The 16,115-nt window shown below is 19.7% G+C and overlaps 1 protein-coding gene across 2 annotated transcripts in view; it reads right to left on the bottom strand.

The window, feature by feature from the left end:
• LOC122511365 overlaps positions 1–16,115 on the bottom strand; it is a 51,845-nt gene that overhangs the window by 9,627 nt on the left and 26,103 nt on the right. For both annotated transcript variants that reach the window (XM_043626552.1, XM_043626553.1), the window contains exon 3: positions 2,979–3,203. In XM_043626552.1, the coding sequence (XP_043482487.1) occupies positions 2,979–3,078 (100 nt within the window). In that variant the 5' untranslated portion in view covers positions 3,079–3,203. The remainder of the gene's footprint in view (positions 1–2,978; positions 3,204–16,115) is intronic.

The following is a 16,115-nucleotide window of genomic DNA, read 5'->3' on the forward strand; positions in this document are numbered from 1 at the left end:
TATTGCGAAGAATTTTATAAAAATTTTTAAATATTTGATTTCTTTCGACTAATTTTATGCAAATTATAATTTAAATAATTGAATTCCTGAGAAATTTTTATTATTCAAGAAAATAATTAAATTCTTACAAAGATTTCTACAACAAATTTTTTAAGTAATTGAAGTCTGTTTGTAAATTTTATAAAAATAGTAGATATTAAAAATCATTGAATTGCGAAAGGTTTTTAAAAATAATTAAATTTTACAAAGAATCATATTAAAATTTTTGACAATAATTGAATGTCTACGTGGTATTTTATTAAATTTTTTTGAAAATAATTAAATTTTTGCTAACGATTTTATAAGAATTTTTGAAAATAATTGAATTTTGCAAAGAATTTTATTAAAATGCCTCAAAATAACTGAATTTTCGGGAATAATTTTGTTAATTATCGACATAATTGAATTCTTTAGAAGAATTATTTATGTGAATAATTGAAATATTCGTAATAATTTTATTTAAATCTAAAATAATACTTGAATTATTTCAAAACAATTTTATTAAAATTGTATATAAATTATAAAATAATTGATTTCTTTCGATCAATTTTATAAAAAAAATTTAAAAATAATTGAATTCCTGTGAAAAATTCTAATATGTTTGTAAATAATTGAATTCTTACAAAGAATTTAAAAAAAAAAATTTTTAATAAATGATTTTTTCGAGAAATTGAAATTACAATTTTAAAAATAATTACATTTTTCGAGGGATTCGATTAAAATTATATTAAAAATATTGGAAATTCTGAGATGAATTTTATTATTTATGAAAATAATTAAATATTTGCAAAGAATTTCATTAAAATTTTCAAAAATAATTGAATTCCTGAAAAGAATTTTATTATTTATGGAAATAATTGAATTATTTCGAAAATTTTTATTAAAATGTTTAAAGAAAATTTGAATTTCTGTAAAAAATTTTTTTTTTTTAAATAATTGAATTCTTTATAAGAATATTATAAAGATTGTTTTAATTAATTAATTTTTTCGAAATATAATAAATATTATGAAAATTTTCTTTTAAATAATTGAATTCTTGTGGAAAACTTTATTTGTGAAAATAATTGAATTTTTCGATTAATTAATTTATAATAGTTTTAAAAATAATTTGAAATTCTGCTGTGAATTTTATTATTTAAGAAAATAATAATTGAATGGTTGCTAAGAATTTTATTAAAATTTTCAAAAATAATTAAATTCCTGAAATGAATTTTATTATTTATGAAAATAATAGAATTATTGTAAAAATTTTTGTTGAAATTAAATTAAAATTCTTCGATAAGTTTTATTATTTATGAAAATAATTGAATTCTTGCTTAGAATTTTAACAAAAATTTTTTTTGAAAATATTGAATTTCCATGAAAAATGTTATTATTAGTGAAAGTAATTGAATTATTGTGAAGAATTGTATAAAAATTTTGTTAAAATAATTGATTTTTTCGAAATTTTTTAAATACTATTCTAAATTAATTGAATTCCTGTAGAAATTTTGTTATTTATGAAAATAATTGAATTTTATCAATTTTTTTTTAAATAATTGAATTCTTTTGCGAAATTTTAAGAAAATACTAGATATTGAAAATAATTGAATTTTGGGTATTTTTTGAAAATATAATAAAATCTTTTTAAAGAATTTGATTACAATTTTTGAGAATAGTTTTCTGATTTCTAGTATTAGCGAATTTAAAATAGTGGAAATTTTAAAATAGTTTTAATTAAACAGAGTGCTTTAAGTGTTTAAATACCTAATTAATACTGTTTCTCTTTCTTTTATAGGAAATAAACGAACAATATCCTAACTGGACGAAATCAATGTTAATTGATAAGTTTTAAAGGTCACATTTTTTTAATCACGTTTTTGTAATAATACACCCTGGAGATAATTACTCATTGATTTAGGGTGAGTGCTAAATATGGGAGTAATCCATTAGACGCTAATGATCGGAGGGATCGTAAAGAGAAAGAGAACACAATGCTATAATGCATAAGTAAGTGAGTGTTAAGGGGAATAATTTTTTTATTACTATACTTCATAAAGCAAAGAAGAATGTTCTTCCTGCAAATAATTATTACACTACATTGTAGTAAAACTTTTATGAATGCTGATGAAAAAAGAAGAGAAATTATTTCTCTCTATTAAGAATCTAGATATATTAATAATCATTTGATTCGGGTAATTTGTTCGCAGTTTGAAGTTAGTTATTAATTGCTTTTTTGTTTCCTAACTTTTTTAAAAAATTTTCTTTTTAAATATTTTCAATTTTAAAATTAATGTATTGAAAATCATTGAATTCTTATACAAAGAATGTTATCAAAAAATTTGAATAGAATAATTGAATTCATTCGAAGAATTTTTTTATTTATGAAAATAATTGAATTCTCGCGATGAATTTTATTAAAAATTTTTTAAAAATCCTAATTAAATTAAATTTAATTAATTAAAGTTTTGAATAAACAAATTTACAAATTTTTCAACAACAAAAAATAATTGAATTTTGAAAGAATTAAAATTGTAATTTTTAGATATAGTTGAATTTCAAAAAGGCTTTACATTGAAATCATTTAAAAATATTCTAATACTAGTGGAAATAGAAATAGGTATTCAAATATTGACTTAAAAAATATAATTTTATTTTTAAATGTATGTAATTTAATTTAGAAATTATGAAAAAATTGAGTCGTCAAATTTTATATTCTTTGATAGCTAATTTTTTTACTACTTTTTGAAAAAATTAGCTAATTTTTGCTGCTTTTTGAAAATTAATTGGTGAATACGAAGCCTGTAAAGAATAAAAAAATAGAAAAGAATAGAAAAAATTGAAAAGAGTAAAGAATGGAAAACAATAAAAAAATAGTATAGAAAAAAGAATAAAGAAAATAAAAAATAGAAGGAAAAAATAGAAAAACAAAACTAAACTAAAAAAAATATTCGTCTTACCTCCGAAAAAAAGGAAGAGAAGACATTTTAGCGATATGAGATTCGGATTGAAAAATTTCTTCCTCGAAGGCTCCTTAGGCAAATCCGTAGTCGACGTCATATTTTCCCCGAGTCCAAATAAAATTTCTATTAACACTTCAGTTTCTCTAATTAATTCATTATATTAATTTTTATCGCAACTGAAACGATTTGTCCCTTTTTCCATCTTCACAGTTTTACTGCAATCTGCAAAAAAAAATTAATTTATATGTTAATTAACAAAATAGTCAGAAAAAAAGTAATTGATTTTGACATTTAGTTTTTCAATAAAATTTCAATATTATCATGTATAATATTTGAATTTATTAATAGCGACTTCTGAATAAAGATATGACGAAACTTTGAATTATACGTAATCGCCGAATAATACTACTTATGATTCCTTTTATATAGAGTCAGATGTATATGACTTTTATAAGATCATGAGAAGAAATTATGATACCTGTCATTATCTAAATGATCACGAAGTCACTATATATGTATATAATTATGGCATTTGTAATAAAACTATCAATTTAATGAACACGTGAATATAATAAACATTTAAAGTTCCTATAGACGTGTTTATTATATTCCCGTTATTTATTAAACTTTTCACATTTAGAAATCGAGTTTCCTTTAAATATTTTATTCTTTTTCGAATATAAATTCGAATTTGTATTTTTTCGAATGAATTTGTATTTTTTTTTTTGGGAATATAAATTTGAATTTTTTTGAATAAATTTGTATTTTTTCCGAATATAAATTCGAATTTGTATTTTTTCGCATATTGAATTTGAATTGTTTAAAAAGTATTTCTATTTTTTCCGAATATAAATTCGAATGTATATTTTTTTTGGGAATATAAATTGGAATTGGAATTTTTTCGAATAAATTTGTATTTTTTTAGGGAGATTAAATTTAAATTTGAATTTTTTCGAATAAATTTGTATTTTTTTTTAAATATAACTTTGAATTAGAATTTTTTCGAATAAATTTGTATTTTTTCCGAATATAAATTCGAACTCGTATTTTTTCGCATATAAATCTGAATTTGAATTGTTTCAAATGTATTTCTATTTTTTCCGAATATGAATTCGAATTTGTTTTTTTTGGGAATATAAATTGGAATTTGAATTTTTTCGAATAAATTTGTATTTTTTTGGGGAGATTAAATTTAAATTTGAATTTTTCGAATAAATTTGTATTTTTTTTTGGGAATATAAATTTGAATTTGAATTTTTCCGAATATAAATTCGTATTTGTATTTTTTTTGGGAATATAAATTTGAATTTGAATTTTTTCGAATAAATTTGTAAATTTTTTGGGGAATTTAAATTTAAATTTTTTCCAATCAATTTGTAAATTTTTTGAGAAATATAAATTTAAATTTGAATTTTTTCGAATAAATTTGTACTTTTTTGGGCGAATATAAATTTGAATTTGAATTTTTTAAAATAAATTTATTTTTTCCGAATATAAATTCGAATTTGTATTTTTTCGCATATTGAATTTGAATTGTTTCAAATGTATTTCTATTTTTTCCGAATATAAATTCGAATTTCTATTTTTTTGGGAATATAAATTGGAATATGAATTTTTTCGAATTAATTTGTATTTTTTTGGGGAATATAACTTTGTATTTGAATTTTTTTGAATAAATTTGTATTTTTACGAATATAAATTCGAGTTCGTTTTATTTTTGCATATAAATCTAAATTTGAATTGTTTCAAATGAATTTGTATTTTTTCAAGTGAAATAGTATTTTTTTTCCAAATAAAAAATCCAAATTTGTATTTTTCTTTTAATATAAATTTGAATTTAAATTGTTTCAAATGAATTCGTTTTTTTCTCCGAATATAAATTCGAATTTGTATTTCTTTCGCCTATAAATTAGAAATTTTTTTTTTTCAATATAAATTCAAATTCGTATTTTTTCGAATGAATTTGTATTCTTTTTCGAATATAACTTCGAATTTGTATTTTTTCAAACGAATTAGTATTTCTTCCCGAGTATAAATTCGAATTTCTTTCTCTTTTCGCATATAAATCTGAATTTGAATTGTTTCAAATGAATTTCTATTTATTTCCGAATATAAATTCGAATTTTTATTTTTTTGCGACTCTAAACTTGAATTTATTTCTTTTCGAATATAAATTCAAGTTTGTCTTTTTTCCAATAAAAAATGTTTAACGAATAAAAATTATTTTGAATGTTACAGGTGCGAAAGAGAAATCAGCGGAGAGTTATGTGTCCCTTATAGGGATTTTGATTAAATTTTACCCAGAATTTCTGCTCCAATTAAGAGTCGTTCGCATTGTTATACAAATTGGACAGTGCTTCATAAATTTTAACAACTGAAGGGAAGTACGCTACATAACGGGTAAGTGTTGATCTTAACAAGCTTACGTCCTACACTTTATTTTCTAACATTTTATATATATGTACCTTTCTCAAATTTCTCACAATTATGCTTTGCCTGCAAATTTCATTTTTCATACAAAAAAGTTACTTTTTTCAAAATAATCTGCATTTTTTCAATTTTAATCATTATAATGATAATAATTAATTATTACTACTATTTATTTATTTTATTGGATTTTTGAATATTATTGATAATAGTAATAAAAATAATAAAAATAATAATAATAATGTCAACAACAATACTGATAGTAATAATAATAGTAAAACAATAATAATAACAATAATGATAGTAATAATAATAATTTTTCTCCCAAAATTTTTTTTTCCAGCAACAAAGTAATATCGAAGAGTTTTCGAGAAGAATACACGGCTCTCTCTGCTTTAAGGCCTTTAAGTGCTTATAGAATTCGAAACAATAAGGGAGGACCAGTTGATCCATCCATCCATCCCTTATTTTTGTCGCAGCTCTTCAATATTTTAGCGCCTCTTCTTGAATTGCAAGACTAAGATTTCCTCTCAGGGCATTTTGATAAAGAAAGCACAAGTGTAGAAGTTTGGCTGGAGAGGGGAGAATGAAAGAAGATACCCGAAGGAGCGGAATAAAAAGCGAAAAAGATATAGAAGAATCTGTTGATTAAGGATCCAACTTTCCCTCCGTCGTTTCATTGAATTCAACAAAAAAAAAAGTTCGTAAAAATTCTCTCGATGAAGATATTTAGTTTACGCCGAATTTTTTTTCCCCAATGAACAGTAAATTAAATCAGTTAATTTCATTTTTCAATTAATTGTTAATTTTTTATTTTATTATTATTTACTTCTTCTTTCGTAATTATAATTCTTAATCAGCGAAAAATTCTAACATTAACTGTTATTAATTTATTATTATTATTATTACTCAGGGTTCGTTTTTGCTCTTTTCAAATTCCCTGACTTTTCCAGGTTAAAAAACGGATTTTAAAAACGAAATTCCAGGTTTTTAAAACGAAAATTATTCGAAAACATCAATAACTTCATTTTTAAATAAATATTTTATCAATTTTTTTATAAAAAATAAGATATTTAAAAATTTGAAATTCAATAACATAAAAATATAATTATAAAACTTGCTACTTTGTTACTGTAACTTCTTCAAAAATTATTTTCATCATTACGATTATTCATTTCTAGAATTTTTTACTAAAATTCTTCTTTAACTCAATTTTTTCTTAGTAATTTTTGAAAAAGTTCTTTTCCAAAAATTTGATAAAAATTGTATTCAAAATAATTCAAATTCTGCCAAGAATTTTATTAAAAGTTTTGAAAATAATTGAAATTCTGAGAAAAATTTTATTATTTATAAAGATAATTGAAATTCAGATGAGAATTTTTGTAAATTTTTAAACATAATTGGATTTCTGTCAAGAATTTTTTGTTCAAATTATTTTTAAAAAAATTGAATTGTTTCGCAAAGAATTTCATTAAAATTTTTGAAAATAATTTAATTCTTTAAATAAATTTAATTAAAAATGTATTGCAAATAATACTTAAATTCTAATAAATAAATTGTAGAAAAGGTTATTAAAATAATTAAATTTCTTTAATAAATTTTAATAAAATTTTTAAGAATAATAACTTTCTTCGAGGAATTCTATTAAAATTGTATTAAAAATAATTGAAATTCTAAAATTGAGTTTTATTATTTATGAAAATACTTGAATCCCTGTAAAAATTTTATTATTTATGAAACTAATGGAATAATATATGAAAATAATTTGTAAATATGTAATTGAATTCCTGTGATATTTTTATTATATTTATAAATTAATTAAATGTTTACGAAGAAGTTTATTAAAATTTTTTTTTAAATAATTGAATATAAATTTTATTATTTATTAAAATAATTGAAACTTTGACGAGAATTTTTGTAAATTTTTTAACATATTAAATTTCTGCTAAGAATTATATTACTTTTGAAAATAATTTAAATCTCAAGACGAATTTTATTAAAATTTCTTTTTAAATAATTGAATTCTTTTGTGAAATTTTATTGAAATAGAAGACATTGAAAATTAATAAATTTTGACAAATTTTTTAAATTAATTCAATTTCTACGAAGAATTTTATTAAAATTATTTTTAAAAAAAATTGAATTGTGACAATTAGAATTTCATTAAAAATTTTTTGAGAATAATTTAATTGTTTGAAGAAATTCAATTTAAAAATGTTTTGAAAATAGTACTTAAATTCTAATAAATAAATTCTAGCAAAGGTTTTTTTAAAATAATTGAATTTCTTTGATGAATTTTAATAAAATTTTCAAGAATAATTACAATTTTCGAGGAATTTCATTAAAATTGTATTTAAAATAATAATTGAAAGTCTGCGATGTGTTTTATTATTTATGAAAATAATTGAATTCCAAAAAAGAATTTTATTATTTATGAAAATAATTTGTAAATAATTGAATTCCTGTGAAATTTTTATTATTTATGAAAACAATTAAATGTTTGTGTAGAATATTATTAAAATTTTTTTTAAATAATTGAATTTCTGCGAAGAATTTTATTATTTTTGAAAATAATTGAATTTTTGCAATTATTTTAGTTTTAAAAATTTTTTTTAAATCTAAGTTTTTTTTTATATTTCTAATTAAATTCATTTAAAATTGAAATTTTACAAAATTTTAAATCAAAATCTTTTGAAGTTCATCTACTTATGAAAATTGGAAACCTAACTCTTTTAAAAACCCTGATTACTTTATTTTTATTAATATAATTATAATAATAATTATTATTTAAATTTCGAAATTATGTCCCTTTTGAACTTTCAAATGAACGTTTTATTTATTTTATTATTATTATTATTATTATTATTTTATTATAATCAGTATTATTGTAACATTATTTGTTATTGTTATTATACCCTTTCTATATTACATAAGGAATGATAAAATGTTATGACTAATAGTGACATAATTTATCTGAAAGGATTAATATGAAACTTCAATGAAGATTATTGGACATTATTAATTTTTTCTTCTTTTTTTTTAAAGTATCAGAATACGGATAAGAGAAGAAGAGGCGACGAAGCGTTATATGAACTGAAAGGAGAGGAAGCAAGAGAGGTCGATGACAAGAAGAATAAAAAAGGGACGAAGAATTTAATTAATGTGGGTCATTAATAAAACATCAATGCAACTCTATTCAGGTGCACGATACCGATTTCAGAACTAACATATCCGGAAGTCAAACGTTCCGATTTCTGAGAATATGATATTTAATATCTTGAATTACAATCAGATAGGTATTTATTTTTTACCATTAATTTTAGAATTCAAAATTCACCCTCTTTGTAATTTGAAAAATCTCCCCATTTTTAATTTAGAAATTAAATTTTTATTTAATCTTTCCAATTAAAAATTTAATTTTTAATAACTCTTTTCAATTGAAAGTTAAATTTTCAATTAATCTTTCGAAATAAAAATCAAATTTGTAATTTAATTTCATTAGTAAAAATAGTATAAATTATTTCAAAAAGCAAAATATCGCTTGACTTTTTATTTGGAAAAAAATTACTAAAATTGAATATTTCATTATCATAAATTAATATTTAAATGGAAAATTTATAATATAGCAGAAAAATTTTTTATGCTTGTTTTCAAAAGTCATTTACTTGAAATCAGTTTCATCTGAATATTTACTTTATCTTTTCGAGAGAACTCTCGTCGTACAATTCCGCCGAAGTAAAATTCTTTTCCTTCTATAGAAATAATTTTAATTATCTTCCGGTAAGAAAGCTGTAAAAGTTTTTACGCTCCATACAAAAAAGGTTAATGAAAAAATAAAAATGTTAATGTTCCCAGTGGGAGAATGAACTAAACTTTTATTACGTTATGAAATATATATGAATGAAATAAATATGCGATTATAAAACAATATCTGTGAGAATAAAATAAGTTCCTTTTTTATAGACTTTTCAACAAAAGAAATTCGCCAAAAGAAAAAAAATTATTTCAAGCAAAAATCTGATTTTAAATCATTTTATTATTTAATTTCCACCTAGATTTATTTTTTATTTATTTTTTTAATTTATAAGCGAGACAAGATTTTCAAAAAAAAATTTGTCAAAAGAAAAAAATTATTTGATGCAAAAATCTGATTTTCAATCATTTTATTATTTTTATCTCATTATTTCATTTCCACCTAGATTTACTTTTTATTTATTTTTTTAATTTACAAACGGAACAAGAAAAGATTAAAAAAAAGGGAAATTACATTTTTCATTACTCTATTATTAATGTAACAAGTAGTCCACAGACAATTGTGCAAATTGAAGTAAACCTAAGTGATGTGGACTATTTTCCAAGATATTTAATGAAATGTTGACATTATTATACGAACAACAAGAATAATTTAATAATTTTCAGGTCAGAAAGGAGTTGTTCAACCTGACTAGCATGTAGAACAGAAAATAATTCAGAGAGAAAACTTGATTTTCCTGTTGATGTATTCGACCCTATATTGTTGGCAAAAGAGTGGAAAATAATAATAAAACATAAAAAAAAATCTTGGCATCATTTTAATTGAGATTTCAATTAAATCTGAATATTTTTTAAGAAAACAAAAAATTTACTGGTTCGAAAAATAATCAACTTTCACCGTTTATTTTTGCAGATGGTCCAAACATGAGAGCGAATTTTTCTTTCTTCTCTTTGGAATCAAACTCACAACTGGTCTGTAATCGACTGGAACTCACAAACATACAATTGTATCACTCTGTCGGTTCACGTTGTCAAACCAGTTTTGGATACCACTTTTTAATTTCTCCGTAATGATCATGCTTTCAGGTAACGCTCTTTTATTATAATTGTTATAAATAATGTTTTTTCTTGACTAGACATGACATAATCAAGTAAAAAATTAAAATTTTTAAATTATTTTTCTTCATTTATATGTAATAATTTTTTTCGAAATTTCATAGATGGGAATTTTTATTTTACAGACTCAGGGTGATGACAAAAATTTAATTTTGTTTTTCCCTGACTTCTCCCTAATTTCCAACCAAAAATCAAAGATTTTAATTTGAACCCTTTTCAAAATTCAATTATTTCTAAAAATTCACGTTATATAATGATTTTATTATTCAATTATTATCTTAAAATTTAACAGAAATTAATTTTCAAATCAATTTTTATTAGAAAATTCTACGAGAATTCAATTATTTAAATACAAATAAAATGTAAATAAATAATTTATTGAATAATTAAATATTTCTTAAAATTTAATTATTATAAATAAATTTATTAAAATTGTTAAAAATAATTAAATAATTCTTCTTTTAAAGAATATTAATAAAAATTTCGAGAATATTGTACTTTTCGAAGAATTCATTAAAAATGGTGTTAAAAATAATTGAAATTAAATTAGATTCAATTACCTAATTAAATAATTGAATTCTTTTGTAAAATTTTATTGAAATAGTAGATATTGAAAATAATTGAATTTTGATTAATTTTTAAAATTACTTTCCGCGAAGAATTTTTTTTACATTTTAAACAAAAAATAATTGAATTATTGCGAAGAATTTCATTAAAATTTTTGTAAATTTATATAATAATAATTTTTTTTAAATACAAATTGAATTTTTCTTGGGAAATTTTTAATTAAAATAGATATTGAAAATAATTGAATTGTTTGAAAGATTTAAATTAGAAATCTTTACCTTAAAATTTTTTGAATTGTATCTAAGATTGTTTTAATTTTATTAAAGTTTTTGAGAATTATTTTTTTATTCCAAATATTAGTTTTTCTATTCTTTATTCAACTCTATTTTTCTAATTTCCTTTTTATAAATTCATGTGATTGCAATTTTTGTTTTCAATTTTATTTTTAAATAGTAAATGATACGCGCGCTAACGCACAAAACGTGATATAATGTGCATAATATGCAAATTACAAAATTTTTTATTTTCAAATATAAATTTTTAAATAATTTTTATTTTATTAATATTATTATTTTATTAATATTTTATTTTATTAATAACATTTTATTAATATTATTTTGAAAAAAAATTGAATTGTTACAAAAAATTTCATTAAAATTTTTGAGAATAATTAAATTCTTTCAAGATATTTAGTAAAAATGTATTGAAAATTTGAAAATAATTATTAGGTTCTAATAAACAAATTATATCAAAATTTTCTAAAATTGAAGTCTTTTGAAGAATTTTAATAAAAATTTTAATTACATTTTTCGAGGAATTTTATTATTTTTGAAAATAATTGAATCCCTTTAAAATTGTATTATTTATAATTCAATTTTTGCGAAGAAATTTATAAAACCTTGTAAATAATTGAAATCCTGTGAAATTTTTATTATTTAATGAGAATAATTAAATGTTTGCATAAAATTTTATGAACTTTTTTTTTTAAATTATTGAATTTTTTTGGAGAATTTAATAAAATTTTTAAGAATAATGACATTTTTCGAGAAATTCGATTAAAATTTTATAAAAAATAATTGAAATTCTGCGATGAGTTTTATTATTTATAAAAATAATTGAATTTCTGAAAAAAAAATTTTATTATATACTTATGAAAATAATTGATTTTCTAAAAAGAATTTTATTATTTAAATTTATAAAAATAATGGAATCATTGCGAAGAAATTCTTAACAAATTTGTAAATAATTGAATTCCTGTAAAATTTGTAGATAGTAGATATTGAAAATCGTTAAAATTGAGGAGAATTTTTTAAAATAATTGAATTATTGAGAAAATTTTTTTTTTTTTTTTAAATAATTGAAATATTTGAAACTTCTCAAAAATTCAATGTTTTCTTAAAGTTTTTAACTAAAATTTTTCTACAAATCCTTCATTTTTATTAATTAATTAAATATGTATTTAAAAAATTAACTAATTTCAGAAGAATTTGAATTATTTAAATTTTTCAAAAATCTAAATTCCTTAAAATTACTAATTAATAAAATTTCATTCAAAATTGAAATTTTCTAAAATTTCAAATTCATATCTATTAAAATTCATCTATTCATAAAAATTGTAAACGCAACTCTTTTAAAAATGAATTAATTTTGAAATATTTAAGTAAAATTATTCATTAAATAATTTATAATAATAATGTTATGACAGTTTTTCAAGAATTCAATTCGTGTGATGAATTTTTTTAATTATGAAAATAATTAACTTCCTCCGAATGTTTTTATTATTTATCAAAATAATTAAATCCCTGAAAAATATTTTAAAATTTATGAAAATCATTGAATTACTGGGAAGAATTTAATGCCAAATTTTAAATCATTTGATTTTGCAGAAAAATTTATGCAAATTCTAATTTAAATATTGAATTGCTGTGAAATTTTTATTTTTTTGGAAAATAATTGAATGTTCGTGTAGAATATTATCAAAATTTTTGTTTAAAAATTGAATTCCTTCCGGAAAATTTATTAAAATAGTAGAAACTTGAAAATCATTGAATTAGGAAAAATTTTTGAAAATAATTGAAATTTTGACATGAATTTTATTAAAATTCCTGAAAATAATTGAATTTCTGGGCAAAATTTTATCAAAATTCCTGAAGATAATTGAATTCTTATGATGAATTCTATTATTTATCAAAATAATAAATTGAATTTTTCAATGAATTTTATTAAAACTCCTGAAAATAATTGAATTTTGTCGAAGAATTTTATTGATTTTGAAAATAATTGAATTCTTGCAATGAATATTGTTATTTATGAAAATAATTGAATTTTGCTTTGAATTTTATAAAAATTTCTGAATATAATTGAATTTTGGCGAAGAATTTTGCTATTTATAAAGATAATTAAAATGTTGACCGGAATTTTTAAAAAGTTTTGAATATATTTGAATTTCTGGAATGAATTTTAATATTTATTAAGATAGTTGAATTCTTTTAAAGAATTGCGTTAAAATTTTGATAATTGAAACTAATTTCAAGAGATCTGAAATTAAAATTTTCGAAAAAAATACAGACACAAAAATTCTGAATTTTCTGATGAATTCTAAAAATTTAATTTTTTCCAGTACTTTTAATGAAAATCCCTGACTTTTTCCTGATTTCCCTGACCTGTGGCAACTCTGTAATCATCAAATTTTTGATTGAATTTATGGAAAGAATGAAAAAAAAAATTGAAAAGAATGCAAAGAAAATGTGAAGAAAAAATGCTGAAAATGGATGAGGGAAAATTGGCTTTAGTACTTAAGCGCTGATGCTGACTGGGTAAATGAATTAACTATGTAACCCACTTTCTTTCAAATTACATTGGCTTTTGTGACAAGGTGAACATGTGAAGACGTGAGCAATGCACACAAATAAGAATCTAAAATATATCGAGATTGATGAATATGCCTCCAGGACTTTCTTCCCTTTCAGATCAATGGGAGGATAGGGTAAACATTTCAAGATGAATCTCGAAATTGCGAAGAAGAAACTTGAGAACGTCTCTCGAGACCACGGCATTGCTTGAGATTTGGCTTAGACTTTATTTTCAAAAGTGGCACATACAAAAAAACTCTACTTTTACCATGAAAATAGAGGTAAATATTTCGCCATATTAATTCACTTATTGTCTGTGAAAGACAATTTTTTTTACTATTAAATTTAATATTAAATTAAATTATATGTAAATATTAAATTAAATCAGGATTGCCACAGGTCAGGGAATTCAAGGAAAAGTCAAGGATTTTTATTGAAAATACTGGAAAAAATTTAATTTTTTAAATTTATTAGAAAATTCTGAATTTTTGTGTCTTTTTGTTTGCCTTATAAATTATAAAATTTCAAAATAATTCAAATACAAAACCTTGAATTTTTTCTATTTCTGAAAATAATTTCTTTTTAAATAACTTAATTCTTGAACAACTATCATAAAATTATTACTTATAAATTATTTAATGAATAATTTTATACTTAAAAATTTCAAAATTAATAAGATTTCAAAAGAGTTGCGTTTATAATTTTCATAAATAGAATGAACTTCAAAGGATTCAATTTGAAATTTTAGAAAACATCAATTTTTAATGAATTTAAATAGAAATTTTAAGAACAACTGATAACAGAAATTCAATTATTTTCAAAAGTGATAAACTTCTTTGCATAAATTCAATTATGTTCAAAATTTTTTTTAAATTCTCATTAACATTTCAATTATCTTTATAAATAATAAAATTCTTCTCCAAAATTCAATTATTTTCAAAGAATTTAATGAAATGCTTGGCAAAATTTCAAATAATTTTAAAAAATTTTCCTCATTTCAATTATTTTTAAGATCTACTATTTTAATAAAATTTTCCAAAAGAATTCAATTATTTAAACAAACTTTTAATAAAAATTTTACAAAAACTCAATTACTTATCAATTTTTTATAAATTTCTTCGCACCAATTCAATTGTTTTTATTTCTTGAATGAAGTTTTTCGAAAGAATTCAAATATATTCAGAGAATTGAAAAAAAATAGTTTTGAGATATTCAATTATTTCGAAAAATTTGAATAAAATTCTTTTAAAAATTCTATTATTTAAAAAAATTTTTGACAAAATTCTTTACAAGATTCAGTTAATAAAATTGCAATTTTAATACAATTTTCCTATACAATTCAATTATTTTCAAAACAATTCTTCTAAAGAATTTAATTATTTTCACAAATAATACATTATTTTATTTAAAAAAACTTGAATAAAATTCTTCGAAACAATTCAATTATTTTCGTAAAAAAATAAAATTCTTCGAAGCAATTGAATTATTTAAGAAACTTTAACAAAATTCTTCCAAAGATTTCAATTCTTCTCAAAAATGAAATTTTTCACAGGAATTTAATTATTTAAAAAAAATTTAATAAAATTCTTCGCCAAATTTCAATTATTTTCAATTTTTAAATTAAATTTCTTGATAGAATTTAATATTTTTCAAAAACTTTTATAAAATTTTAAAAAATTCAATTATTTAAAAAAATGTGAATAAAATTCTTCACAAGAAATTAATTATTTTCATAAAATAATAATATTTTTCTCCAGAATTCAATTATTTTCACAAATGAAATTCTTCACAGGAATTCAATTCTTTAACAAAAAGTTGTAATAAAATTCGTTGCAAGAATTCAATTATTTTCGTAAAAAATAAAATTCTTCGCAAGAATTCAATTATTTTTAAAATTAATAAAATTCTTCGACAAATTTCAATTATTTTCAATTTTTTAATGACATTTATAGATGGAAATTTAATTATTTTAAAAAACTTTTATAAAATTCTGAGAAATTTAATAATTTTAAAAAATTTGAATAAAATTCTTCACAAGAAATTAATTATTTTCATAAATAATAATATTTTTCTCTAGAATTCAATTATTTTCACAAATGAAATTCTTTACAAGAATTCAATTATTATTTAAAAAAATTGTAATAAAATTTTCTGCAAGAAATTAATTATTTTTATAAATAATAATATTTTTCTCTGGAATTCAATTTTTTTCTCAAATGAAATTCTTCACAAGAATTCAATTCTTTAAAAAAAAAGTTGTAATAAAATTCGTTGCAAGAATTCAATTATTTTCGTAAAAAATAAAATTCTTCGAAGCAATTCAATTATTTAAGAAACTTTAATAAAATTCTTTTCAAAAATAACATTTTTCATAGGAAATCTATTATTTAAAAAAAATTTAATAAAATTCTTCGACAAA

The sequence above is a fragment of the Leptopilina heterotoma genome, unplaced genomic scaffold (genome assembly GCF_015476425.1).
Source record: "Leptopilina heterotoma isolate Lh14 unplaced genomic scaffold, ASM1547642v1 Lhet_81, whole genome shotgun sequence".
Classification (NCBI taxonomy): domain Eukaryota; kingdom Metazoa; phylum Arthropoda; class Insecta; order Hymenoptera; family Figitidae; genus Leptopilina; species Leptopilina heterotoma.